The sequence below is a fragment of the Arachis hypogaea genome, chromosome 3 (assembly GCF_003086295.3).
Source record: "Arachis hypogaea cultivar Tifrunner chromosome 3, arahy.Tifrunner.gnm2.J5K5, whole genome shotgun sequence".
NCBI classification, from domain to species: domain Eukaryota; kingdom Viridiplantae; phylum Streptophyta; class Magnoliopsida; order Fabales; family Fabaceae; genus Arachis; species Arachis hypogaea.
Genome location: NC_092038.1, coordinates 119,961,717 through 119,989,692, shown reverse-complemented (window position 1 = coordinate 119,989,692; position 27,976 = coordinate 119,961,717). Strand labels below are relative to the sequence as shown.

The 27,976-nt window shown below is 34.3% G+C and overlaps 3 protein-coding genes across 6 annotated transcripts; 1 reads left to right on the top strand and 2 right to left on the bottom strand.

The window, feature by feature from the left end:
* Nucleotides 1-6,465: 6,465 nt before the first annotated feature.
* LOC112791102 (ABC transporter G family member 5) lies at nucleotides 6,466-9,141 on the top strand. Its single transcript, XM_025833816.3, has one exon. The coding sequence runs from the start codon at nucleotides 6,835-6,837 to the stop codon at nucleotides 8,935-8,937; it is 2,103 nt and encodes a 700-aa protein (XP_025689601.1). The 5' UTR covers nucleotides 6,466-6,834; the 3' UTR covers nucleotides 8,938-9,141.
* Nucleotides 9,142-9,586: 445 nt separating this feature from the next.
* Nucleotides 9,587-12,951, bottom strand: LOC112791104 (uncharacterized). Of its 4 annotated transcripts, none has more exons than XM_025833817.3 (9): nucleotides 12,411-12,951; nucleotides 12,113-12,330; nucleotides 11,729-11,840; nucleotides 11,227-11,388; nucleotides 10,881-10,927; nucleotides 10,314-10,422; nucleotides 10,070-10,146; nucleotides 9,904-9,967; nucleotides 9,587-9,821 (listed from the first exon to the last, which is right to left on the bottom strand). In XM_025833817.3, the coding sequence occupies exons 2-9, from the start codon at nucleotides 12,302-12,304 to the stop codon at nucleotides 9,811-9,813; spliced, it is 774 nt and encodes a 257-aa protein (XP_025689602.1). In that variant the 5' UTR covers nucleotides 12,305-12,330; nucleotides 12,411-12,951; the 3' UTR covers nucleotides 9,587-9,810. The 4 variants fall into 4 exon arrangements, with proteins under 4 accessions (XP_025689602.1, XP_025689603.1, XP_025689604.1 ...); XM_025833818.3 differs by having other exon boundaries at nucleotides 9,904-9,964; XM_025833819.3 differs by lacking the exon at nucleotides 10,070-10,146.
* A 1,842-nt stretch (nucleotides 12,952-14,793) lies between these two features.
* Nucleotides 14,794-18,150, bottom strand: LOC112791101 (phosphoribosylformylglycinamidine cyclo-ligase, chloroplastic/mitochondrial). The gene is made up of 8 exons (XM_025833815.3): nucleotides 17,638-18,150; nucleotides 17,462-17,556; nucleotides 17,043-17,144; nucleotides 16,894-16,953; nucleotides 16,280-16,452; nucleotides 16,102-16,204; nucleotides 15,849-16,007; nucleotides 14,794-15,380 (listed from the first exon to the last, which is right to left on the bottom strand). The coding sequence occupies exons 1-8, from the start codon at nucleotides 17,945-17,947 to the stop codon at nucleotides 15,210-15,212; spliced, it is 1,173 nt and encodes a 390-aa protein (XP_025689600.1). The 5' UTR covers nucleotides 17,948-18,150; the 3' UTR covers nucleotides 14,794-15,209.
* Between the last annotated feature and the right edge of the window lie 9,826 nt (nucleotides 18,151-27,976).

Below are 27,976 nucleotides of genomic sequence, written 5' to 3'. Positions count from 1 at the left end.
CGCATAACAAAGTAAGGAGTGATAAACCCACTTTGCTTGAGCCGCAAGGTCGCACTCCGTGAAAATATCCACTGTCTCAGGAAGCAAGTAGTCATCAATAAAGCCCGGAGCGTCAAAATTATTCTCCATAGCTAACAGAGTGATGACTTCTTTCACTTTGCCACTACCCTCACCTTTCTTCCTTTTCGTCCTCTTGGGTTCCGGGTTGGTGATCTCACAAAGCTCGTCATCCCCATCTTAGCCTCACCTTGATTGTCGACATTTCGACCAGCCTCGTACACTGCCATTTCCACGGTCTGAGAATGCTTTCCTCCTCATCATTTCCTTCCACCTCAAGGAAGCTAACCATCAAGTTGGCCATGGTCACATTTTTGCCAACCATGTTAATTGAAAAATAACATAATCTGTCAAATCAACAGTATTTAAACTAAAAGGTAAAACAAAAATAAATGCTCAAGGTCCCACTCATATACTGACAGCCGGCTTTCCGGTCACTCAAAACATGCCGGGGTGCAGAGAATTACACCCTTAAATCGCCAACAATACATCGGCTATGTTCCGGTTTTCCTGGCTAAGACCCTCACAAGAAACTTTAATCAAATAATCTGCACCAGCATTGTAGTTCCAATACATCGGGAACCTCCTTTCCCCCTCTAAGGTTAATCGGAAAGGATGGTTCTCCCTCATCGGTCTTATCTTAAAATACTTTTTCTTAAAACCATGAAAAAAGCCTTTGAAAAGCCCAAAAAGTTTTTTACTCTGAATTGCTAGGAAAGACATGTACCCCTTCTTGTGTTTCTTTTCTCAGTTTGGGATAGTCAACAAAGAGAAGTAAAGAAATACCTCCACTACAGCCAGAATTCACAAAAACTCGCATACCAGTTCAAAAACCCTAATAGCGGCCCAGCTATTAGGGTAAAGCTGGGTGGGAGCCATACCACATCGATTAAGGTGGGACATTACGAAATAAGAGAAAAGAAATTGAATCTCCAAGATACTGAATATGGGCCTGTAAACCCATATCCAATCCAAGATGCGAGGCGCCGACAGATACCAAGGCTGAGGGTCGGCTCTCCTTCACACCATACCTACAAACGGAGGCACCACCACCATAAGCTTAACAAAAACTATGGAAATGGATGAAGCTACACTAAAAAAAAAGCAAACGGAGGAAGCTAAGCTAAAGGAAAAACTAGAAGCCAATCCTAGTAGAGAGGTTGTGGCACCCCTAACCTATCAGATATTGCTACCAACACTCCCAATCACTATACTACGCAAGATATTCACCAGAAAAAGCAACAAAAGCAACGGAACTAACCATAAAAATAAAGCAAAATCAAAACGCATACTTGAAAATAATGATGGAACTGAAACGATCACAAGTAAGAAATGGAGGACGACGCAGCAAACATGCAACAACAAACAAGTTGAACCATAATCGCTGAACGACCAAGTGAATCACAATTCTTAGGGTGGAGGATGAGCAATAAAAATAAAGAAAAGAAGAAGAAGAAAGGATAAAGTAGAAGAAACCAGCAGATAAGAAATGTGAAAATGAAAAAACCGAACTAATTTTAAACAAATACAGACTAGCACGAATACAAAGGGACCTAGGAGAAAAATGGTAAAATCATCATGGCAACATTTAATAAGACCACTCACATCAACTGACGTCACACCTCGAAAAATGCACGCATGCCTGGAGCAAACCAAAAGCTTTGAAGCAACCTCGTGAAAGTTGAGGCTTCGTCGACTCGACGGTCACCTAGGTCCACATAAACGTGATATTGTCAGTCCAGACACACCACATTCAGGGGCACTGTTACGGTCCTGACTTTTGGCCTTAATGGCCCAACCATAACTCAATAAGGAGCTCTCATCCCTTTATGGTGCTAAGACTCAAAGTCTTTTACTATCATCTAACTCAGCACAACTCTAACAAACTTTTAAATTTAAAAGTCTTTGATCTCTTAACAACTCAGGAGATATGATAAATGGTCAAACCTATATAAAGAGGAGTTAGCACATTCTCTAGGTATGAACCATTGAAACCCTCTCAAATCCTCCCTCTTAAATATTTACTGATTTGATCATCGAAGTATCTTTGCAGATCAGCCCTACTATTTACACATTAGAGCCAAAAGGCCAAAAGAAATCTTATATCTAGAAGAGGCAGTCTCTAGCATTTAAGATAATCACAAACACTTTATTCATTGTGCATAAATAATCTAGAGCCAACCAAACCGGGTTCGACCCATTTGACCCATATGACTTCCAATAAAATTATAATTATATTCAAATCAAGTTAATTGAGCTAAATTAAACATCCAACAAATTTAATTGGGATAAACTAAATATTCCCATCATTCTCATCCCTAACCAAAATTTGAAAAAAATAATTAAATTATATTAAACAATTTAATTTAGGAATATAGACAAATTTGATTAAATCATATCTGACTAAAATTTTGATCCAATTTTCTGCTTAAAAAATTAAAACAAAAAAACTAGCCTTTTTCTTAAACATTTTTTCTTAGTTTTTGTCTTATTTCAAAAACATTATTTAATATTGTTTTCTTAAATAATAAAAATAACAAAAAAAAGACAACCTAATAATAATAATAATAATAATAATAATAATAATAATAATAATAATAATAAAGAGTGTTAGGCCAAAGCATGTTTTGTAATTTGTAGATATTAATTAGTTATTATTAGTGTTTTTAATGATATGAGATTACATCTAATAATATAAAATTACTTATTTTTTTATGATTAAATAGTGGCCAAATTTTAATAAAAGTGATAATCCTAGACTTTCTCATAATGATAATAATAATGGTGTGAAGATGTGTATACAGTATAGAATGCTGGCTCTATTCAATTATTAATGGCGTTGCTGAAGATTCGAAATGCTTTCACACATTTTATCATAATCCATCATCATACAATTAAATAAATGGAGAAGAGATAGCTCCAGTATCCTTGACTCGTGACTCCACTGCTAAGTCAGAAATATGTACTTTGAAGATGATGGATATAAAGAGAAATGTCCTTAATAAATTTTTGTTTAAAAAGAAAAATTATGTCTCATTTTCTCATTTTGTATATATAAAAAGAAGATAGATGAATGTCCATGAGGCAACGTAACACAACACTTATCTACTTCTCATATTGAAGTGTTTCACTTTCACAAAGACAAGAGGTATTATTCTGGAACCTTAGCTTGTTCTTTGGATGTTGCAAACTGCGCGCAATGTCACATCGTTAAATAATGGTGGGTAGCATATCATATAACTTTACTCCGCAGATCAGAGACAAAAGAAAAAGCCCATAGCCTCTTATTACAAGATCAATTAATTAACTAAACATTATGTTTTAACTAATTGGTGTCACCATATGGCGAATTAAATTATGAAATTAAATTATAAAAATAAACATACATATGAATATGATCAAATAAAAATAATAAAAGAAATGCAAATTCCGAGTTTTTGGACCACCAACCTTAGCTTTAACTAGAAAACTTCCTTGACTATCGAAAAACAAATCATTCAAATCCATTTTTCAAAAAGTCATTTGGATGGCTTACTTAATTTAAGTGATGATAATTCAACACTCGATCTTTATAATCAAAGACTTCAGACAAATTTTAATTCGTGGACAGAAATAATTGATATATATAAAGAATTTTTACTCCACATAATGAAAGTCAGATTATTTAAAATATAGTAAAGCATTTTAATACTGATGATTAAACAGAAAGCCGTTTGGATGTATTGGAGTTTTATGCTTAATTAAGACCTTGTCTTTTTTGGGGGTGAGGGACAAAGGGGTGAGATGTTGAATAATTGGAGAAGGAAAGAGGGAAAGGTTCACGGGCTAGATTAACTATTATTCTTTATTTTCTAATATATATGCTCGAGTTTATCATTCTTAATTGGAGTAAAAAAAAAATTTATATGTGCACGTTAAAAATTAACTAACAAATAAGCACTGTGTATTTATATATATAATACACATAAATATATATATAGTTTAACTTATTTTTAATATATATTTTATATTTTAATATGTATTTTATATTAATAACTAATTTTAATATATATTTAATATAATTATTTAAATATATAAATTTTTAAAATAAAGAAATTTATAAAATAATAAAAGTATTATTAATATCGGATTTGCTAATAATAAAAGTGATTAATTAAATAAATAATTACAGTTATTTACTCACTTCTATTTCTATAGTAGCTAGCTAAAGCTAAACACGCTTAATTAATTAACTTTCTTTGTTCTTAATCATAATAGTAAATTTTACTATATAGTATTTTGTATGTGATGGGATAAATGGGTTGTTCATAGGTGGGGCATGTGGCAAGTAAGAGGAAGAGGATGTGTTTAATTGACCACATATATAAAAGAGTTCACGGGTGCTTCTTCTATGACACTGAATCACATATTGGAATCCAGACAGGTTCTATTTCTAAAACTAAAAACGAACAAAACAACAAAGATATAATAGCACAATTATTTAAAGATTAGGAAGTAAAAAAAAAAATTTAAGGAATGAAAAAAAATCTTGCTTTGAATCACATAATCTATCTTATGTTCATCATTTCTTTTTAACATTTTGTGTGGATTTCGATTCTTAAGTCCATCACTTCTAACTACTTCCTTTTTCTAAAGATGTTCCAACAACTAATAATTTCTTGATTAAGTTTGATAGTATTTAATTGGCAATCATTTTCTTTTTTTTTTTTTCTCATAGTAAGATTTTTTCTTGTTTAAGATTAGGATATTTACCGTCAAAAAATTTTGAAAATTTGGGATGTTAGAAGAGAAAGGTAAAAAAACAAAAAGAAAACAAGAAAAAAAGTATTTTAGATTCATACATGTATTATAAAAAAATGTTTGAAAACCATCAGAATTTATTATTTTTAATAATCAGTTATTTATTGATATTTAAAAATATAAAATAAAATATGTTGTTAGATTACTAAACTAAAAAAATTGAATTGATATGATAAAAATAATAAATTCTAATAATTCTAGTATTTCTCTACCTACTATTGTATATTTTTTGGTGACTTACCTGCTATTGTATATAATAAGTTGCGAGAGAGATGCATGGAAGAGATATAAATTGAAGTTTGAATGCTTGGATTGGAATTACAAGACAAAGAAGAAAAAGTTGACGAAAGCTTGTGAAATTTATACAGTTTTAGAAGGTTGTGATTGGTTAAGAGCATTATGTAATCTCAGCCACAAACTTGAGGACCCATCAGGGACCACCAATTTGTTAAATTCTCGAATTCGAGTACTCGTATATGTCAATATGTGACTCCAAAGTGCTACGGCTCTGTACTTGGAGTTTCAATAATCATATCATTAGCCCTTAACTACAATTTATTTCTTTTAATTTTTCTTATCGTCGTTGTATTCTTGTTTCGTAAACTATCCAGAATTACAGAAATTTCCGTACTTGAAGCATAAACATGCTTTGATATATATCATTAAAAGAAGGTAAAAGACAGTAATGGCTTCTTTCAATTTTTTTAATTGATACTACTAAATATAATTCTCTCGCATCTTTTTTCTTGATCTTACTTAAAAAATGTACAATGAAAAATCACATCTTATAACATTAATCAAGAAAAAAAAATTAGAGGATTCATTTTGATATAAGATAATCATATCTAATAACAATTAAGCGTAATGAGAATTAAACTTTGCATTTGCTCCAAAATTTCACTAATAAAGTATATATTATAGGTTGGTTACATTGACCGGTATTATTCTCTTTAGACAAACTTAACATTTGACCAGATAACTATTTGTAATAGATGCAACTCTTAACCCTTTATACTAAATAAGACAACGTGAGTTTCTTACTTTCTTCTTGTTTAATTGTAGAGATAGATTTAGAGCCATGGAAACTGGAAAATGATCAGTTTCACATAGCAAGTAAATTAATCCGTCCAAGACTAGAATGATAGTGAGAACATTGTTTTGCATACATGATGAGATAGATGAACATAGAAAAAAGAATAGTAGTACACAAGTTACAGAATAGGCGGTAGGAGAAGCTTAGTTGTCATAAACAATATTTTGTCCAACACATTGAAGTGATAAATTAAACAATGCTAATCTGTTATCTGACACGGCATCCTCCAATTATTTTACCTAATTAGTATTGGCTAATTGCTACTGTACTAAGCTTCTTGTGGTTAATGCATAGCTGTCCATCAAAACAATTAGAAACCAGACCAACAAAACTAGATTATCCACGTGAACTATTCTATTTTTGATGTCCAAACACATGAAACCATTTTTCATATTTTAACATTTTACATTACAGCAAGAGTGAGACCGACATCTTAATATATATATATATATATATATATATATATATATATATATATATATATATATATTATAATATTCAATGTATGAAATATTATACACAATCACATTATTTTTATGTTTTACAAAAGGTGTTGAAACAAGTTTTTCAGTTTTTGCATTATTAGACATGATTTTGACTTGTAAACTATTATATATTGAGAGGATGAATTGCAATTTATAATCAGATGGTTCACTATTTATATCTGATATATTACTAATTTTGTGGATTATTGATGGCCAAATAATAATGTAATTGCATGTATAAAATTTTGTTTTAGTAGAGAAAAAAAATATCAAAGAACAAGTGCACGTGAACTATGTATACAAAGTTCGAGGTGCCGAGTGTTATTGCATCAAAATCCCTTCGAACCACTCATTGGTTTCATTGTCAGTAGTGAGGCAAAAAAATCTTGTGATTAAAAAATGAGCAAAGAAGAGAAGGAGGGAAGAAGAGAACCAAATGAGTTTGAGAATAATAAGAAAGTAAGAGTAGAAGAAGAAACACAGAGAGTAGGAAAAAAGCCTATTATTCAAATGAAGAAGATACAAGGTTGTGAGGTTGAGGCCATTGGCATCAACTACAAGATCCTCAAACATAAAACCGATCACCCTTTTAAAATCTTCAGTAAATCACCACAACAAGAATTGGAAGAAGCTGAAGAAGAAGAAGAAGAAGAAGAAGAAGAAGATGCTGAAGAAGCAGAAGCAGAAAAAGCTTCCTCACAAAGGTGTTGCGGTGGAGGAGTAAGGCATGTTCTCAAGAATGTGAGTTTCAAAGCCAAGCCATGGGAAATCCTTGCAATTGTTGGGCCAAGTGGTGCTGGAAAATCATCACTGCTTGAGATTCTTGCAGGAAAAGTTACTCCACAGAGTGGTTCTGTGTTGCTGAATCACAAGCCTGTGGAGAAAGCTCAGTTCAGGAAGCTCTCAGGTTATGTAACACAGAAAGATACTTTGTTTCCATTACTTACAGTTGAAGAAACTATGATGTTCAGTGCAAAGCTAAGGCTAAGGCTCCCTCAGGAGCAGCTCCAATCTAGGGTCAAGTCACTGATCAAGGAGCTCGGACTTGATCATGTTGCCGGGGCGCGAATTGGTGATGAAAGGGTTCGAGGAATATCCGGTGGCGAAAGGCGCAGAGTTTCTATTGGTGTTGAAGTCATACATGATCCAAAGGTGTTGATTTTGGATGAACCAACTTCTGGTCTTGATAGTACTTCAGCATTGCAAATTATTGATATGCTTAAGGTGATGGCTGATACTAGGGGAAGAACCATAATCCTTAGTATCCATCAACCCGGATTCAGAATTGTGAAGTTGCTCAATTCATTGCTTTTGTTGGCAAATGGTTCTGTTTTACACCATGGCACTGCTGATTTGCTTAGTGTAAATATGAGGCTAATGGGTTTAGAGCTTCCCCTTCATGTCAATGTGGTTGAGTTTTCCATCGAGTCCATTGATGCCTTTCAGCAACAACAGATATGCAAGAGATTCCAGGTACAAACGCCAAGGCGATTGCAGGGGACGGTGCTGCCACAGAAGAAAGGTGATGATGAACAAGGTGAGTGTAGAAGTGGTAGGTTTACTTTACAACAGCTCTTTCAACAATCCAAGGTGATTGATGAAGAAGCTATCAATGCTGGAATGGATTTCACTTGTGATTTTGCTAATTCTAGATTGAGAGAAACTATGATCCTCACTCATAGGTTCTCCAAGAACATCTTTCGTACAAAAGAGCTTTTTGCATGTAGGACTATTCAGATGCTGATTTCAGGGCTTGTTCTGGGATCCATCTTTTGTAATCTCAAGGATGATCTTGAGGGAGCAGAAGAAAGGGTTGGTCTATTTGCTTTCATTTTAACTTTTTTGCTATCAAGCACCATAGAAGCTCTACCAATTTTTCTGCAAGAAAGGGAGATTCTGATGAAGGAGACATCTTGTGGAAGCTACAGAGTATCATCCTATGCTATTGCCAATGGCCTAGTTTACCTACCATTTCTTCTAATCCTAGCCATTTTGTTCTCAATTCCATTATACTGGCTTGTTGGTCTCAACAAGAATTTCATGGCATTTCTACACTTCCTGTTGCTGATATGGCTGATTCTATACACTGCAAATTCAGTTGTGGTCTGTTTCAGTGCTCTGGTGCCTAATTTCATTGTTGGGAATTCAGTCATTGCTGGTGTCATTGGATCATTCTTCTTGTTCTCTGGATACTTCATATCACAGCATGAGATTCCAAAATATTGGATTTTTATGCATTACATATCTCTTTTTAAGTATCCTTTTGAAGGGTTTCTAATAAACGAGTTCTCCAACTCAGGTAAATGCTTGGAGTACATGTTTGGTGGATGTGTGGTGAGTGGTGAAGATGTGCTCAAAGAAGAAGGTTATGGTGGGGAGAGTAATAGATGGAAAAATGTTGGGGTGATGATGGGCTTCATCTTGCTTTACAGGTTCATATCCTATGTGATTCTTAGATACAGATGCTCACAGAGGGGGTTCAGGAGTGTGGTCATCATCTAAAGCTTATGGTGGTGATTCATTCTCTCTCTTCCTAAGAGGCTTCAAACTTCACATGTCTTGGAGTTTTCTTCTGATAGCAACAAAAGATGTTATCAACCAGAAAAAAAAAATATAAAGAATTACAGGTTTGGTCAGTGCCAACAAATTGTACTAACATGATATTATGTTGGTTTTTTTGTTTTATATGATTTTATATTCTCACCATCTAGATTCTTCTTCCCCTAACAATTTCCTTTATAATTCTAATCTTGTTAACTAATTCCTTAACCAGCTGTATTCTCAAAGTAGAACGGGATTACACTATAACAATAACTTGTCACCAGGCTTGAATAGCTAACTATTCCTTATTGAATTCATTTTTTGAAATCTCCAACCATGTGAAACAGAATATGCATCTGTTCTGTAGTGTGGCACTTGAGCTGTATTGGGCTCATTGTTCTTGCAATCAAGACTGAGCTATTATCAGTAAATCACATGTTTAACAGTACCAAAATCAGTAAATTGGAAGGGTCAGCTCCTAATTTTGATCAAAGCTCGACACTTAATTGCTTATACATTTCAATTATTCCACTAAAAATTTTGGAGCATCTCCATCTTTTCAATTATTCAACTGTGCTGTATGACAAGGGGACTAGGGGAGGAACATGCATTAAATTCAAATGAACAACTTCATTTTGCATAGTTAATATACAACGGGAGTAACTAGTGATATATGTTTTCAATACTATACAAAAAATACAAGGTGAAAGTGCTGAAGGGAAAAAAGGAACAAAACATAGAATGAGGACAATCCTTTCACTTCCTTCTGAGCAGCTTGTTCAATCCGAAAGCCGAGTTATTTATCATTATCACTATCATGCAAGAGGGCCCCTCTTACTTTGGTCCTGCCCAAGAAAGGTGAGTGAAAAACTATGAAATTACAGTAGTACTAGAAAGTAAGGTGAATATGATGGAAATATCGCTTGCCTGCGATGCGCCGGCACCACACGATTCTTAACTTTCGTAGTGTCACGAGCTGTTTGCTTAGCTGCTAATCCAACATGAAGGTGAGAAATAAAATTTGATTAACTTGGTAGGAAATGATGCCTAATGCTTTGCAAATACAAGCCAAAACCCTTTGTAAAACCAATACCACTAAAATAGAAGATTTGATTTCTCCAACATTCAAAATGGAAGAACAAGCATTTCTCCTCTTACTCATGTCACTTTCTTTGCCGCATAAGAAAATAGATCTGAGTCAATCAACCTTGAGATTTTTTTTTCCACAATGCACTCACACCACATAAATGATAAACTACACAGGCTAGTTCAATAAGACCTTCAACTGAGGAAAAAACTTTTAACACCTTTTCAGAATGACAATGTACACAACAGACCTGGTGAGTTTTGTGGCCCATTAGTGGAAACCCCAACTTTCTCGAAGTCACTAATCTTTTGAAACTTATGCCGGTGTTCCAGTTGTTGGCGTAGAGTTTCATTTCTTTCCTGATAGATAGGAAAGAAAGTTAAAGTGTCCATTTCAGACATCTAAGGCTAACGTTACAAATTATCATATTATGTTAAAAATTGTGTGTGTGGATCATACAGGTGTAAAACAGGCAAAATTTCAGACTTATAATTTATAAAGCATTTAGGCATAGATCATTGTGCAATTTGAGCAAAAAAAAAAAAAAAACCCCACAAATAGCCACAAGAAGAATGAATCATATAAAGAATATACCAATGAATCTCACACCAAAATAATGGAGATTCTACAATACTTGGTCATTATACATGGGTTTGGAAGTTTGCAATAACAGTTTTGTTACTGTTGTAAAGTAGGATTGCCAAACTGGTTTCCAGCACAACCCCAACCAAAGATTACGATATGAAAAATCAACCAAAAACTATATAAAAATTAATTATTTATAGTGTAAAAGTTTTGACACATTTTGCAATTGTACCTTTTCAGCTTCTACAATGTTTGTCAACCGGCTAGTGCGCTCTTGCTCTGGAGGCACAACATGTAAAAGTAACAGTTAATTCCAACACACCCACATAAATTCAATTTTAGTCCAGCAACATTCTTGGAAGACAAAAATGGATTGCACTATTATATTGTTATAACACCAAAAAAAGGGCAATGAGGGGTAGATCAGCAAGAATAAACAAAAATCAAAATACATAAAATTAAATTGAACATTCTAAAAATATAAACTAAAACTTCTAAATAATACTTGAACTCTCCATATCAAGAACGATTGAAGCACATATCAAGGTCTAACCAAAAAGGAACTTGCATGGTCTAACCTTCTACAAGAGAACGCTTTATGTTTTTATATGCCTTAAAGAGCCTCGAGGATATATTTGAAATAGCTTCATTAGCAGTGGAATCCACGAGTTTGGTAAGAGGAATGGTAATTAGAGGCATTCCTTTTGATTTCTGAGCAACTAATTTTGCATTACTAATACCTGAAATAAATAAGATGGACAAATTATGGTATCCACCAAGGAGTATGATTCCTTAAAACAACTCCCAAACACATAGTATGGCATTCTTTATTCAATGCATCAATAAACTTTTAAATTCAAACATGTCAAAGGCGTCCACAAAGGATATATTTTCCAATATTTGAAAAAGATAGCACCATAATCTCTTACACCGAAACCTATGGATTCAGTAACTAATTAACAAATTAGTGGCATCAAAATGAATAAATAAATCTTTACAAAAACAACATGTATGATACTATTTACTTTAAACTATCAATGGAAAGGCACAAAGAGTATACGTATAGGAACCACTAGTTACCATCAGAGCTTGAATTGGCCTCTAAAACCAGCTTCAGATCTTCTGACTTGAGGGAAGCTACAAAGTAGTCAACAAACTCTGACCAAGAACCCCCTATTCCAATGATGTCCCTCTGCACAAAAGGTAAAATGAAAAATCTTAACATAGAAATAACAAATCATCAGGGTTAGGATCTACAATGTCGTGGCATCCATGTTTCACAGTAAGGCAATTTGTCTTTTGATCAACCTCTTAACCAAATTAAATCATAGGGTGCAGCATTTTGGCCATCAAAGTTTCAAAATATTCTTCCTTTTTAACAGCAGTATGATTCACAGATCAAATTTATCAATAAAAACAGAGAACAAATCAGAATGCAGAATCAGGTGAGATGAGAATGCTTACAATGTCCTCAAGGAGTGGAACTGAGAAACGAGCTTCCCAAGTGTGAGAGTGGAAATCAGTGACATGAATCACAATGTGAGAAGTATCAGGAGCATAGGCATGCAACAAAAAGGAGCTCAAAGGACATGATCTGTGACCTGAAAAGTCCACCTTTGGCTCCGCAAAGATGGGTTCAAAGTCCTCAAACACCATTGCCACCAGTTAAGATGATGCTCCCACTGTTACAGAAAAAAAAAAATCTGAAGTTATAAAAATGCATTACCAAATGCATTTCAAGAGAAGGAAGAAAGATTCTAACTTTGAACCCAAGATGGCTTCTTTCAATCTGGAACTTGGATTGACCTCCGGAGTGAATAATTCCCAGCTTCAATTCCAAGTCTTTAGTACACTTTTTTTCTCGCTGTCAAATAAAATCTGAGAGGAGAAATTGAAAGATGAGCTGAGAAGAAGGAACCTCGAATCGTTGAAGGAGGGAAGGAATTGAAGTACTGAATTTGCTCTCTAATTTGCTTGTTCGGAGAGAGTCAGTGAGTCTGAGTAAAGACTCGTTAGACAAGAAAAAACGTGGCTCCAAAGAAGGAAAACCCTTGTTTGGATTCAAACCATGCGATAGTCACTCTCTCTCAAGTCTCCATTCGCTGCTTCTTCTTCATTTTGATTTATTTTTTCCTTTGTGCTGAAGAACACAATACATCAAGGCTGGGTAACAAACACCAACCCAAAAACCCCCCCAAAACAAAAGCATTTGTTTGAATGGAACTACCCAAGTATTCGTTATCCCAAAAAAAAAAAAAAAAAACATAAGAATAACAAAGCCACGGAAGGAAACCTCATAAACTGACCTTTGTTTAAAAACATTTCAATTTATTCACACAAATTGTCTATGAAAATATTTAAAAATATTACATGCATACCAAAAATGATTTAATAAATTAATCATCACGTATTTGTACATATAATTTACATATTTTTCAACTAAATAATCAGTAATCAAAATAATTAAATTTATCATGGTAGAATAATCAAACTTTTTTACCATAAGATCGTAAAAAATTACATGAAACAATCATACATATTTCTATATAATGACTGATTAATAATTAATTTTTTGTGTACATCTAGAAAAATATTTTATTTTTATGTTTATTTAAAATTTTCAAAATTTAATTTCTACGAATAATTTATTTTTAGAAATATTTTTTCTAAAATAAAAAATGTTATTCTTATTCATAAGGGTGAATATTTAGTATTTCAAAAATATTTTATGTACACTAAATCAGGAACGGACATACCGGGGCGAATGGAGGTCTCGGTCCCCAACTTTTTTTAAAAAAGATTAATAGTAATAAATTATTAAGTATGATTTAATTTTTTAAAAAATTTATTTAGTATTTAGTCTAATATAAATAAAAATTCAGTCTAACCTAAATATTAATGATTTTTAATATCTAAAAAGTAAGTAACAATATTAAAAAATTTAAAAAGATATTATTACTAATATTTTTTAATTAAATAAAATCCTTCAAATTCTATAAAGTAGATTTTTTTTCCTTCTTGTGAACGTCCTTCTTGATTCATTTGATATTAATTCTCTTTGTTTCAACTATTACAATTGAGAGATCTTTTTCAGTTATGAATATTGTGAAGAATAACTCAGAAACAAAATGAAAGATGAATTCTTTGCTATTTGTCTTTTAATTATATTGAAAAAAAATTGCTGAAAAATTTGATACAGACTCTATTATCGATGAATTTTATGATACGAAGAATCGACTACTTCGTTAATAAAAAATACATACATATTTTTTGTACTTTAAAATGTATTCTCACGATATATTTTTGTATACATTTTACGTTATATAATTTTTTGCATAATTTTTTAATATTATATATGTTATTAACCCATGATAATATTTCTGGATTCGTCCTGTACTAAATATTAGCCACCAAATCACTGTATAAATATATATTGTTTCACACATTTTTAATGAGTATTTTATATCCCAATATATATTTTATACAAGTGACTAATTTTTTGTTTACACAACAAAATTGTAAATATTTTTATACCAAAGGAATAAAAATTTAAATATAAAATTGCTCTTATATTCATCTATTATTATATTTCTTATCAAAGAATTTCTTATTTTATTGATATTGAAGTTGTTTTAAAAATTAAAAATTTATTCCCAAAAATATGTATAATAAAATAAATGTATTCTACTTTATTTTTAAAAATATTGCAAATAATTCTAGATCATTGGTAACACTAAACAAATAATTTTTTTTTATCATACTCGAATATAATATTTGTGAACATAATATTCCTAAGAATATAAGTATCAAAGTTGGATTCCCATTTTGGTATAAAATAATTTTAAAACTTCGGAAGTTTGGAACAATCCTCCGTTCCTCCTATCCATACATAATATATATAAAACTTCAACTTTATTTAAAGATTATAGTAATATTAATATTAAATAAATTAATTATGTTTCTATCATTTATAAATTTTATTTTTCCCTTATATCCACTATAAATTTGACAAAGAATTAAAACGCAACTTTAAACAATGAGTCTATAAATCTTTTTTCACTTTTATTATATTTACTTTGTTCATTTTATGCTTCATTGAGATTTCATAATTACAAGCCGATTATGATGATATATTCTCTTTCATATTTATTTTTAGTCCCACCTATAAAATCAATGGTGAGAAATCACATTTTACTTTCTAAAGTGAAATTCAAACTTTAGAAGATCCAAATCCATTACAATACATTATGAAATCAGCATATTTCCCATTACACTCATCAGGAATTTGGGATCTAACACGGTTCATTCATAGGTTTACATCTGGATTCATGTCCCTATGCTACTTTGCAAGTAAAAGGGGGTAACTAACCCTCAATAATGTGTACTAAAAGCAAGATTAAAATAACATCAACAATTATTTTCACTAGCAACTAAACTACAATGGCATCCTCAAAATTGGTGGAAGTTTCATAACATTTATGTAGAGAAATATCATAACCGAGATTTTCCATGAAAGTATTAGAAAGGTACAAGAAGAGTAACCAAGATCAAGAAGATCAGATTAACTGAAGGACACTCCATTGCCATTTGTAACTTCTCCAATGCAGTAGATTTTATTTGTATCACTTCTATTCTCAAGTATTCTATCAGCTGTGTCTGGACTAACTACCAAGACCATCCCTATGCCCATATTAAAAGTTCGTCTCATCTCTGAGTCTTCTATCTTCCCAGCCTAACGAGAGAGGTTATCAATATATTTAGTATATGAAATTTTAAGTCTAAATTAAAATATGTATAATTGCTGATGGATAAAACTTATAAACAAAACTTTGGAAAGTGTGCGCCCTAACATTTGTGGTTTTCTTTTCAAAAATATCTCTAACGTTTAATTTCATTCAATTTTGTTCCTAATGTTTTTTATTTGTATCAAAATTATCCCTAGACGTTAACTCCATCTAAAACATTAAGGACAAAATTGAAAATATTTAGATGTAGTATTGACACAAATCGAAAATGTTAAAGACAAAATTGAATGAATCCATAACGTTAGAAACAAAATTGGGTGAAATTAAACATCAAGGGTATTTTTGAAAAAAAAAGTAAAAAACGTTAGGGACAAAAATTATACTTTACCCTATATTTTCTAATAAATTATTTTTTTTTTTCAGAAGAGGATATAAGAGAAAAAAAAATGCATTACCTCCTGAAGCCACTTAAACACTGGAAGCACATCCCATGAATCTTTGTATATAGTAGCACCAAGGCCTTCTGGAAAGATTCGGGGTATATTATCTGTGAAACCACCACCTGTGATGTGGGCAATTCCTTTCACCCCTCCCTTGCTAACCATGTCAAGCACCTATTTCACGAAGAGACAAGTCTTCCAAGATCAGAAGGGGGCATCACACTGAAAGAACAATCATTGTCGTGTGCTACGAAGAAAAATGAATCACCTGTTTAACGTAAATAAAAGTTGGGGCCATCAGAGCCTCTGCAACTGTGACATTACCACCAGGAAGTTGATCTTTCAATGAAAGACCACTTTGAGCAAGCACTCTGTTAAGATATACTAGCGCAACTCAGTAACTTAAAATTATGTGAAATTTGATGGATTCTCAATTCAAAACCAACCTTCTTACAAGTGAGAAACCATTAGAATGAACACCACTAGATGGTAGACCAATAAGGACGTCACCAGCAGTAATGTTCTTCCCATTGATTACAGAATCTTTCTTCACAATGCCAACTGCACAGCCACTAAGATCATACTCACCTTCCTTGTATAGACCAGGCATTTCTGCAGTCTAAAAATTATATTAAATTTAATTAAGTGCAAGAGAAGAATTATAAAAACTAAAAAGTCACATCATCTCTTTGTCTGCTGGTGGCTGAGCATGGAACAAATAAAGCCATTGGGCTACATGCAAATATGCAAAACCCAATCATCAATAAAAACACTTGGAACAAGGTCTCTATCAGAAGCATTTGCTATTTTCATAACTTCATCTAACAATCTGAACCTTTTTACTAAATGAAACCTATATAAATCTCACAAGGCCAAAACAGTTTGCAATGTCTAATCAAATTGCTTCTCAAACAAGATTCTGCTTCAATGTATAGCCATAGTTGTTAGAACCATACAGTTCCAGTTGCTTATATACTGTTACTGTAGTTTACGTCTCGGCAAAATAACTTAGCACCGAATTAATCAGAGTGATAAAATAAATTGCAAAAAGATATAATACCTCTCCTCCTAAAAGCGCACAGTCAGATTGCTTACAGCCCTCAACAATGCCTTTTATAACCTGAAGAAGAAGAAGAAAACATATCAGTTTTCTCAGTGTATGGCACTTTAAAAGTTGAAACAAAACCATGGAATGACAAATTCCATTACCTGCTCAGCAACATCGACATCAAGGTGGCCAGTAGCAAAGTAATCAAGGAAAAACAGAGGCTTTGCCCCTGATGTAACAATGTCATTCACACTCATTGCAACCTATGCAAGTAACAGCACACCAAAAAAAAAAAAAAAAAAAAAGCTCAATTGTAAAAGCCACCAAAACCCTATAAATCTTGTAACAAAAAAAAAAGGAAAAGCTCCAAAATAAAAATTAAAAAAAAAAAGAATTAAAGAAAATCAGATGCTGATTTTGATGATCGCAGATTAAACAGCAGAAAACCCCTTTTCAAATTTCGCCTTGATATCTTATAATTCACGTAAAGCTAGGTTCAATAGGCTCATTCTGTTGCAGCATTGGTATGAAAATTATTATTTCCAAATTAAAAGTTAAAGCAAAACCTTTTTGTTTTTACCAGATCAATACCAATGGTGTCATGAATCCCAGTTTCAAAAGCAAGCATCACTTTTGTTCCCACACCGTCCGTGCCCGCAACAAGGTACGAATCACCTATTCAAAAAAGAAAAAGGTGAATAATATCGAATACCAGAAAACGCGAAGAAGAACAATATGGCAGGTAGTGAAGCATACCGAGAGGGAATAAACCACCGAAGCCTCCGATTCCGGGTGCCATCTTTGCGATTCTTCGAACGAGTTCGGAGCCAGCATCGATGTCGACGCCTGCGTCCTTGTAGGTGAGACCTTGAGTGCTGCTACCTGCAGCCGCCACCACTTTGCTTTGGTCGTGCGTTGATATTGACAGGGTCAACGTGCGAGTGTGGGCATTATTGGGTGTGCGAAGCACGTGGCAAAAAGTGGCGGCGCGGTTGGAGTTGGGTGTGAGTGGCGCTGCTACTCCTCCAAGGCAGCGTGATAGGTCTGCGCAAGCTCCTATAGTCATAGCTGCAGGGGATGGAACTGAAATCGGAGAACTACGAATAGAGAAGATGAAGACGGCGGCGCCAGTGGCGGAGAACGTCGCCAGTGGGGGTTGTGGGGAGTGGAGAGCTGGCAAAAAAACCGCGCCCTAGAAGTTTCTTATGCGTTAATCTGACGGCAAGATGTTCCACATCCCTGCTACTATCCAATAAAATACTATCGTATAATAGGGATGCCATTAAATTGATATTTATTTTATTTTTAATGTGTTTAATAAATTTTTAATAATAAAAATAAAATATTAAAAAAATTAAAAAAATATTTTTTATAAAAATTATAATTTATATTTTTTTAAAAAATATTGTATAATAAATAAATAAAAAATACTTTTATTTTATTTTACTTAAATATAAATAATAAATAAAAAAAATTTTATATAAAATATTTAAATATAAAATGACTTTTATTTTTATAAAATATCTTTTAAAAAAATATCAATTAAAAAAATCTTTTTCAAGATTGACGTTCAAACAAACTCATGATATCATTATCATTATCATATTTTTTATTTTGTACGATTCAACAATTTACATCCTAATTTCACGTGATAAATAAAAAATAAAAATTTTTAATAATAAATTTTTCGAATTTAGTATAACACGACTATTTATGTAATTAATATAATAAATATGTTGTTTTATATTTATTTAATGTAAAATACAAATTAAACAATTTAAAATTTATAATATTTTTAAATTATAACAAAAATTTTAAAAAAATAAAAATATATTATTAATATATCAATTTTAAACTAAATTTTAGATTAAAAAACTAATAAAAGTGTTTCACCAATTTAATATTTCACTAACTTCTTTAGAAAATAACTAAAATTAGAATTATAGATAAATTAGTTATATTTACCATCAATAACAATATAAAGTGTAAATTATAATATGTTATTAAAATAAAAATACTATTTTTTGTACATAAATATTATTAAAAAATTTTTAAACACGACATTTATTGTTGATGACTTCATATTATCGTCTTCATTTAGAATTGGAATTTTTAAGCCTATGCGACTTTTAACTCTCGAGAAAACAACATAAAATTATCTATGTGTGAATATTAATTTTAATAAGTAAAATCTTACATGTAATAATGATTAATCCTAATTTTTATTAATCTTGCAAATTATCTTAGTTAGAATTTAAATGACAATTCTAAATTTAAAGGGAGCAAATTCATTCTTAAAATGTATATTTTATTACTAATATTTTTAGTGGTCACTACTATCACTTTAGTTACATTATTGTCAAGTTTGTTAACTATTAACATTGTTCCACTCTATAAACTTAAAAATCTAGTCTATATTTTACAGTAGTACTACAACAAAACTTATATTTGAGAAAAGAGGAGTTCATTCCATGTATCAAGAACATCGAAAAGACACCGATGCAAACAATCACTTGTTCTTATACCGAAACGAGGGAGAGATATATGAGCCTCATCCCTCAACTTTGAAAAGGTCATTATATCAAGTATCTTGATCTTGGTTCCCTTTAGTGCACCCTTAATAGTTCGATCCATAGACCCCTCTTGCGTCACCTCACTCCTATTACTTAATGGAATAGTGTTCTCATACCCAAAATCAGTTTTTCAATCCTGATTAAAGTAATGCATAGGTGAAATAATCTTGAAGAAAACTTTTAGTCGAAGCTGCAACATAAGTTGTAAATCAAGCCACCTTACAATATTGTATATTGTTTTGTTTTTAGCATTAGAAATCTCATCAATCCTTTTGTTTTCATTCGGTTTTCCATCAACATACATTACCCACCTGTTTTAATAAATTTTTTGCGGTTCCAATTGTGTCTTGTGTTAAGAACCAAAACATCAAAGTAATGCAGAAACTTTCTAATGAAAGCTGGTGAATGATCCAAGTGCATAGCTACATCAGAGATATTGTTAAGGGGAACCAGTCACATAAGTTATCTGACTAGTAATTCAAGATTGTGGGTCTTGAAAAACCTGTAAGCGAAGCCGTTGGGACGAATAGCTCCAGAAGGTTTTATTAGATCATATTCCCATCCTAGTAGGGCTGGCAATTCATACCCTACCCGCGGGTACCCAACCCGTTCGGGTAGGGTAGGTAGGTTACCCTACCCGTAGCGGATAGGGTAGGGTACGGTCCGGGTATGCCTGCGGGTAGGGTAGGGTACGGGTTTAGGGTGTACCCTACCCTACCCTACCCGCACCTCATATATAACACATATTTTATAAAAGTCTCTCTATATAGTGAAGGAAGTGAGACTTGAACCCACAACCTTTCTTATGTAATGACTTATAATAAGTGAACAACCACTAAACTAGTTAGTTAATTTAGAAATTTAGAGCATTAGTTTTTTATTTTTTATGTTATTAATACGTATAAAATTCGAAATAATTGAATTTTATATTTACTTTGAAAAAATTTGATATTTCTGCGGGTAGGGTAGGGTAGAGTAGGGTTTAGAATTTTAGGGTGCGGGTAGGGTTAGGGTTGAGAGATTCTCAACCCGCGGGTAGGGTAGGGTAGAGTTTTAATAAAATTTTCAACCCGCGGGTAGGGTTAGGATAGGGTCCAAACCCTACCCTACCCTACCCATTGCCAGCCCTACATCCTACATTTTGAACCTTTAAATTCTCTCCTTTACAAGTGACCATATACATCAGAGAATCAAATTGTTGCAAGACTAGAGAATCTCTTGTAAATACGATTGTTTTTATCACGCATCCTAGATTATTCCACATTAACATTATACATATAACTTATGGATTTATATAATAAATATAGTTAAGAGTAACAGTAGAGGACTATTAAAATTTATTATTTTTTATTATCAATTAATCATTAATGTTTAAAAGTATTGAATAAAGTATATTATTGGATTATTAGACTAAAGAAACTACACTAAAGAAATTGAATTAATGGCTAAATAATGGTTAAAAAAATTTTAATGATATCCTAATATTTTTTACAGTAAAATACATATTAACAAAAAATTTTGGAGTACACCTACATTATTAAGAAGGCAAAGGGGCCAAATTCTGGCATATGACAATTTAGTGGCTGCCAGCGATAACCCTTAAATGAAAAATCTTAGCGTCGTATTAGGAGTTAAACACCAAAGTGGTCTCTGAGATTCACAAAATGCACCGATTTAGTCCCTGAGTTCCCAATTGCACAAATTTAGTCCTCTAGATTGAAAAAAATGCATCAAGTTGGTCCCCCGCATATTTTCCAGCCAGATTCCTTACCGCCGGGAGTGACGTGGCGAATGAGTGCCACGCTGGAGTGTCCAACAGTTGGATGATGTGGCAAATGAAACTTGATGCACCAATGTTGTCTCTGATTCCTTTTTTAAACCCTAACTCCGAATTGGCACAGCACATCTTCGTCTTCTTCTCTTCTTCGTCTTCTTCTTCTTCCTCTTCTTCTTCTTCTTCTTCTTCTTCTTCTTCTTCCCTGTTCATTCTCGTACCCATTGCTTTGCTGGTTGGAGGATGGTTGGACGTGCAGATAAAGGAGAGGGAAGTTCTTTGCGAGTACCAGAGCGGTGTGGGTGTGGGAAACGTCCTGTGCTGCGATGGTCTGGAACGGAAACCCACCCAAATAAGCCCTTCTTTGGATGCCCGAATTACAACGTGAGTGTTTCATGAAGATTTGTTGCTGACTAATTTGATGGTAACAGTTAAATTTCATGTTCACAGAGTAGTGGAAGAAAATGGTGTGGCTTCTTTCGATGGGCAGACATTGGAGAAGATGATAAAGGAAATTTGGAAGACACTGCTGCATACAACAATGAAGAAGTGAGCGTTAGTCTTGCTTTGAGGATTGGCAATTTGGAGGCTGAGTTAAGGACCCAAAAATATATGATACAAATATTAGGATTGTTGTTTTTTTCTATGTTAGTTGTTGTTTTAGGTGTGATGTTAAAAATGTAAGAACTTGTTTCACCTGTGATGAGAAAAGTGTAAGAACTGTGTTTGGAAGCATCTGTTAATGAATGTATGGGAAATGTTTAATTTATTGGTGTGTTATTTGTAGATAGATTTTACAAAAATAGAAACCAAACTGAATGAACATAAGATGTAAATTGATAATAGTAGCTTTGTAGATTATAAACAAGACATTGTCAATGTAACATAGTTGCAGTTGTCCACATAAGGATAAACAGACTGAAACAGCTACCTTCAAGCATAAACTCTGTTAAATTATCTACTACCAGAAAATCAAAATAAACCATACAGTCTACATAAGAGCCATTCCCTAAGAGAGGTAACAAAAAATCCAAAATATCAACCAATGCCCAAATCCCATATATATTGTTAAAGCAGCTGCTACAACATCCCAATCAAGGGTTTTTCTTCCTTGGTGCCTTGAACTGAGGTGTTGGAACCATCTTCATGAACCTTTCCAACCTTGAAGAAGTTACTGGTTGTGGTGTGGTCTTCCGTTTAGTTGGTAACTTAGGTGGCCTTGTTGCTGGTGGTGGTGGTGCCTGCTTGAAGTGTAATAAGTTAAATGAGTTACTGTGAAAAGGAGAGTTAAATATAGGATTATGAACAACAAATCATTTGGGACATTTTATACTTCATCTTGTGTTCCACCATAGCTTGGTTGGGATAATTCAACCTCTTCAGCTTGCGGTCCAGACAATGGGGGTGGAATGTCAGCTGTCGATGTTGCCGGATTGGTACTGTTGGTTGCTTCAGGTGCAGGTGTACTCCCAGTAGCAGTAGCTTTGTCCTTTGAAGCTGCCACAGCTGCTGCTGCAGCCGCAAGAGCAACAGCAAGCTCATCAGCTCTCTTCTGTTTGCATCCCCTCTTGGTGTGGCCCTTTACACCACAATATGTGCATGTGAATGGCTTGAGCTGTCTCTTTAGGGTAACAGTCTGCTTAGCTTTCTTGTTTACACTAGGACCCTCATCAGTGTCCTTTCTTCTTTTGGTTGTGAGCTTTCCTGGTTTCCGTTTGATGTTAGGAGCCTGGGGCTTACTATATGCTGATTTTTCCCACATGGATTGACCCGGAAGAGGATTGATATAATGTTCATAGGTCTTCGTGTATGAATCCATTGTGACCAAGGGGTGGCAGAAATCCTCTGGTCTCTTGTTCACCCGTGCAAGAGCAGCACAGGCGTGGACACAGGGAATGCCTACAGCACACCAAACAGAACATGTTAGCTAACAGTTTAGGTAAAAATTACACTAAAATGAATCTAATGATAATGCAAATGAAGATAAATAGAAAGAAACAGAATTAGATGTAAATGTAACAAAAATTACCTGTTAACATCCAGAATTGGCAGGTGCAGAGTCTTTTGCCTAGATCGACAACCATGTTTGTTGGTTGTCCATGGACCTCAAACTTCTCATAGGCTTCATCCCCAGTCCATATAGGTACCCAGTTCTTTGACTCTTTCCTTACCCTTTCTAATCGGCTCTGAATAACTGGAGGAAGTTTTCCAATGTGATTGTTCAACTTTATCTTGTTCTTTGCAATGGACCTCATAACGAACATCCTTACCTCTTCAAGCAGGGTGATGATTGGCTTGCTCCTAGCCTCTTTGATCCTTGCATTGAATACCTCACATGCGTTATTGCATATATTATCCAGCTTTGGCCTGTGGCTAAATTGAGATTTCGTCCATGAATGCCTAGGCCACTTGTTAAGGTATGTCCATGCTTCTTCACTGACTCTTTTGATCTTGTCCATGTTGCCAATAAAATCTTGAAAGGTGGTTGACCTTGCAGCATCCCAAAGGAGTCTCCGCAGCTCAAGATCCTTCCACTGTTTGTTAAAGTTACGCCACAGGTGCCATACACAGAAACGATGGTGGACCTGTGGCATGACCTCTTCCACAGCCGAAATCAACCCCTGCAATTGATGGAAAGATATAGCAGAAACCAAGCAATAACCAATAACCAACCACCCTAAGTCATCAATAACCAATCACCCTAAATAATCAATAACCAATCATCCTAACCAAGCAAACCATCCTAACAAATCAAACTACTTAGTTAAACAAATACCCTAAATATTTACACATACTACAAGTGATTCCAGCAACTTGCAATTATCAATACCAAATAAAACATAGAATCAAAATATTGCATACAATTAACTAATATACATTTTGCTTCCAATATAAACTGGCTAACCTTCTGCATATCAGAAATGAAACACCACCCGTTAGCCTTATAGTCTCCCAAGTCTTCGTGGAGTAACTCCAAAAACCATTTCCAGTTCTCCTTATTTTCAATGTTGACTATAGCCCAAGCAACCACATAAATGTGGTGATTTGCATCTTGTGCGACAGCTGATAATATCTGTCCACCAATCTGCGTCTTCAGAAATGCACCGTCGAGGCCGATTAAAGGTCGACAACCAGCTTTAAACCCGTTCTTGCAACCACTCAGGCAGATATACATTTTTTCAAACATTACTTGGCCGTCAGGCAGTGGAGTAACCCCAATCTTTACAGTGGATCCCGGATTGGTCTTTAGGAGCGTTTCAGCATAATCCCTAAACAAGGCATACTGTGCCTTTTCATCCCCGTAGACAATATTTCTTGCATCAGCCAAGGCTCGGGCTAATGAATTCCTATGCAGTATGAGATCACACTTAGACCTGAAGTATGTTGCAGCCTCACATTGCTTGAAGTTGGGGTACTTTCTAACCTTCTTGACCAACTTACTTGCCAGCCAAGCTCTGTTTGCAGCCCTATTAGAATTCTCTCTCGGACATGTATGATCGTCATAAAAGGTCTTGATTTGCCAGCAAGTGTCCTCGTGATCCCTTGAGGCATAAACAACCCAGCAGCACTCTTCCACCTGGCACACTGCCCTACACCTCACATTGTTATTCTTTACAAACTTAATCCTTCTACCCTCCTGAATGGTAAACTCTCGCACAACATCCCTGAATTCTTGTTTAGTGTTAAACTTCATTCCCACTTGCAGTTGCAACTCACCAAATCTCTGTCCCTCCTGGAAGATTGGAAATTCATCCGATTCTCCATTAGATTCCAATTCATCTTCAGAATTAGGAGGAGTCTTCATCTCCTCCGAGTGCCAAGAGTTGGCACCATCAGACTCTGCACCCAGGTCAAGAGCATCATACATAAATCCCCCTCCTGGACTTCCTAAAAAACCAAGGTCCACCTCTACATCAGATAAGTCTGCCACAATTGCATCATCATCTTGCATAATAGTGTCTTTATACAACTTTTCCTTTCCCTTGGCCATGGCTGAGGCCTTCTGAACCTTCTTGACCTCTTTCCTAATTGGTTGTTTAAGCAATTCATCATCACTACTAGAGCTGGCCTCCTGGACAGGGACATAAGAGTCATCCTCTGAACTCCCTTCATCACTGCTGGATCTGTTTCCAGTTAAATCCACATGAAAAGTTTGCTTCCCTTTGTTAGCACTCCACTGTCCCCTTGCCTGAGATCTTGTGATTCTTTTAGGTGGGTTAAATTTGGGCTTGGTTTTGGAAGTAATCTTGGGCTTGGGCTTTGGTTGAGTCTTCTTGGGCTTCTGGTTCTGTTTGGGTTTTGGATTTTGATTGACAGTTGAGGTTGTATTGGGCTTTGTAGTGGGTTTTGGGTTGGATATATGATGGAGTTTGGGGTTCTCATGATCAGCCATGGACTTGGTGTCATCATGCATAGGTTTTTTGATGGGAGTGTTAGCAGGAACTGGGATTGCAGTTGGACTGTTTGGAATGGGGATTGGGGTAGGAGGTTCTGGGTCAGGATCAGCTTTATCATGTGGCATTTCATATAAGGTTTCCTCAGGGGTGTTCTTCTTGTTTAACTCACCACCAGGCTCCTCTTGTTGAATATAATCCAGACACAGCACATCTTCTTTCCCCTCCAACAGTTCGGGTGTCGAAACTCCATGTTCGAAATAAACATCTACTAGGCCATCATTCATCTGTGCATGGAAGCACATCTCCCTTAATTCATCATCAGTGGTCAGAGCTCTCAATCCAACCTCCAAGCTCCTCTCCGGAACCAGCCACCAACACTCAATTACCTTGTCATATCCCAACTCCTTGAAATAGTTCCTGATGAAGAAGACATTAAGTCTATCTTCATCTAAATCACCTAAGCAAGATTTATTGTCAGGTGAGTAAACCAACTTTCCATCAGCATTCTTCTTAAACGTTCCACCATGATGGAACATTATATCCAGCAACTTCTCCATCTGTATTGGAAAAAAAATATACAACATTTTTACTAAAATATAGAATCCACAATCAACAACAGATCATATGCCAAAATCCCTAACTAACAACTACTTCAGTCACCATGCCATTATAGAAATTTCATATTTTCGGTTTGAAAACAGAGCATTCCGATTACCCCTACCCGCACCACCCAATGCAAAAACCCTATCCACTAACATAGCATCCATGGTTTCCCATCAATCTACACCAAATTTCCAAGTAAAATCCATAATGTACGATACCTTACCACTACGTAGAACAGAAAAATACTATGTAATATTCTGCATGCCTACCTCTGTCACAGGAGATTCCAGGCAGAATCTTTGCTCCTTCCTTCACCGATCTTCAGCCAACGATGAAGAGGTTCCACTGAACTCCAGATTGTTTCACTTCGAAAAGTCACGCCAGGAGTCTAGAATGCCAGGGTTTGATGGTTTCAGTTCGCAGGAGATGAAGAAGACGAAGTGATCTTTGAATATTGGGGGAGGGGGTTTGAAAGTTTTGTAGATGCTGAGTTGAAACGGTGTCGTCTATTAGTGGGTTTAGCGCCAAAACCCAATACGACGTTGTTTTCCTTCATCCAGCGTGGCACTCATTCGCTACGTCACTCTCGGCGGTAAGAAATCTGGCCGAAAAATATGCGGGGGACCAACTTGATGCATTTTTTTCAATCTGGAGAACTAAATTTGTGCAATTGGGAACTCAGGGACTAAATCGGTGCATTTTGTGAATCTCAGGGACCACTTTGGTGTTTAACTCTCGTATTAGTCTACATGACCATTAGGGGGCTATGAACTGCTTACAGCCAGACCAAGAATATAATGGTCTCCTACTGTCTGCAACCCACCTACCCTTGTCGTAATTACAATTTGAAAAGGACAAATTCAATCCATGCTTCAACCTCAATTCATTTTTTTACTAAACCACTAAAAATAATCATGAAAGATTGTTTTGTTCACAAAAGTAACCATGAAAAATCATAATTCCTCCAACGCCCACAATTGATTAGTTTCATTTGTCAAATGTGACCAAATGTTAGAAGGGTATTGTTAAGCTATGTAAGGTCTCCACATTCATAATAACGTGGCAAAAGAATTTCTTAGGTGGATTATTTTTTTGTTGGAAATTATATTTATTTAGTTAATTCACTTAATTAAAAAATAATTACTCCTTCAAATTGAAATTAGATGACAAATAGGAAATGTCACCCACCCCCATTTTAAACGCGAAATCAACAATGCCCTAATAGAGCAGTTTTTCATCTTCTTCTTCTCTAGCGTATCCCATTATTCTGTGATTTTATTCCTGCGATGATATTGGAGAGGGAAGTTGCTACTTTCTTAACGGACCGTGTTCAGAGGCGAGCTCTATCATACTCGAAGGTTTTAAGAGGTAATACTTTCATAAACTAAGCGATTCGATGACTGTAACCTCATAGTTATAAGAATTATTCATTCAATGTGAAAAAATTAGTTCAATTGTTGTATTTATGCCTGTGTATTGATTGATTCTTCATGTTATTTTGGATGGTTCATATTTAGGAATTGAATGTAAGATAGGCCTACAAGTGTATTACACTAATTAGTTGGATATTTTTTTGGTGAATAAATAATCTTTGAAGTAAGCCTTTTTTTTTTAAGTTCCTACCCTTCATGCTATGTCTCATTAAATTATTCCATTAAAGATATGATAATGCTCTTCAATACAAAGTTATTCATATTATTTTAGTCTATATATAAGTCTGTTTATTATGTATAATAAATTATGTATAA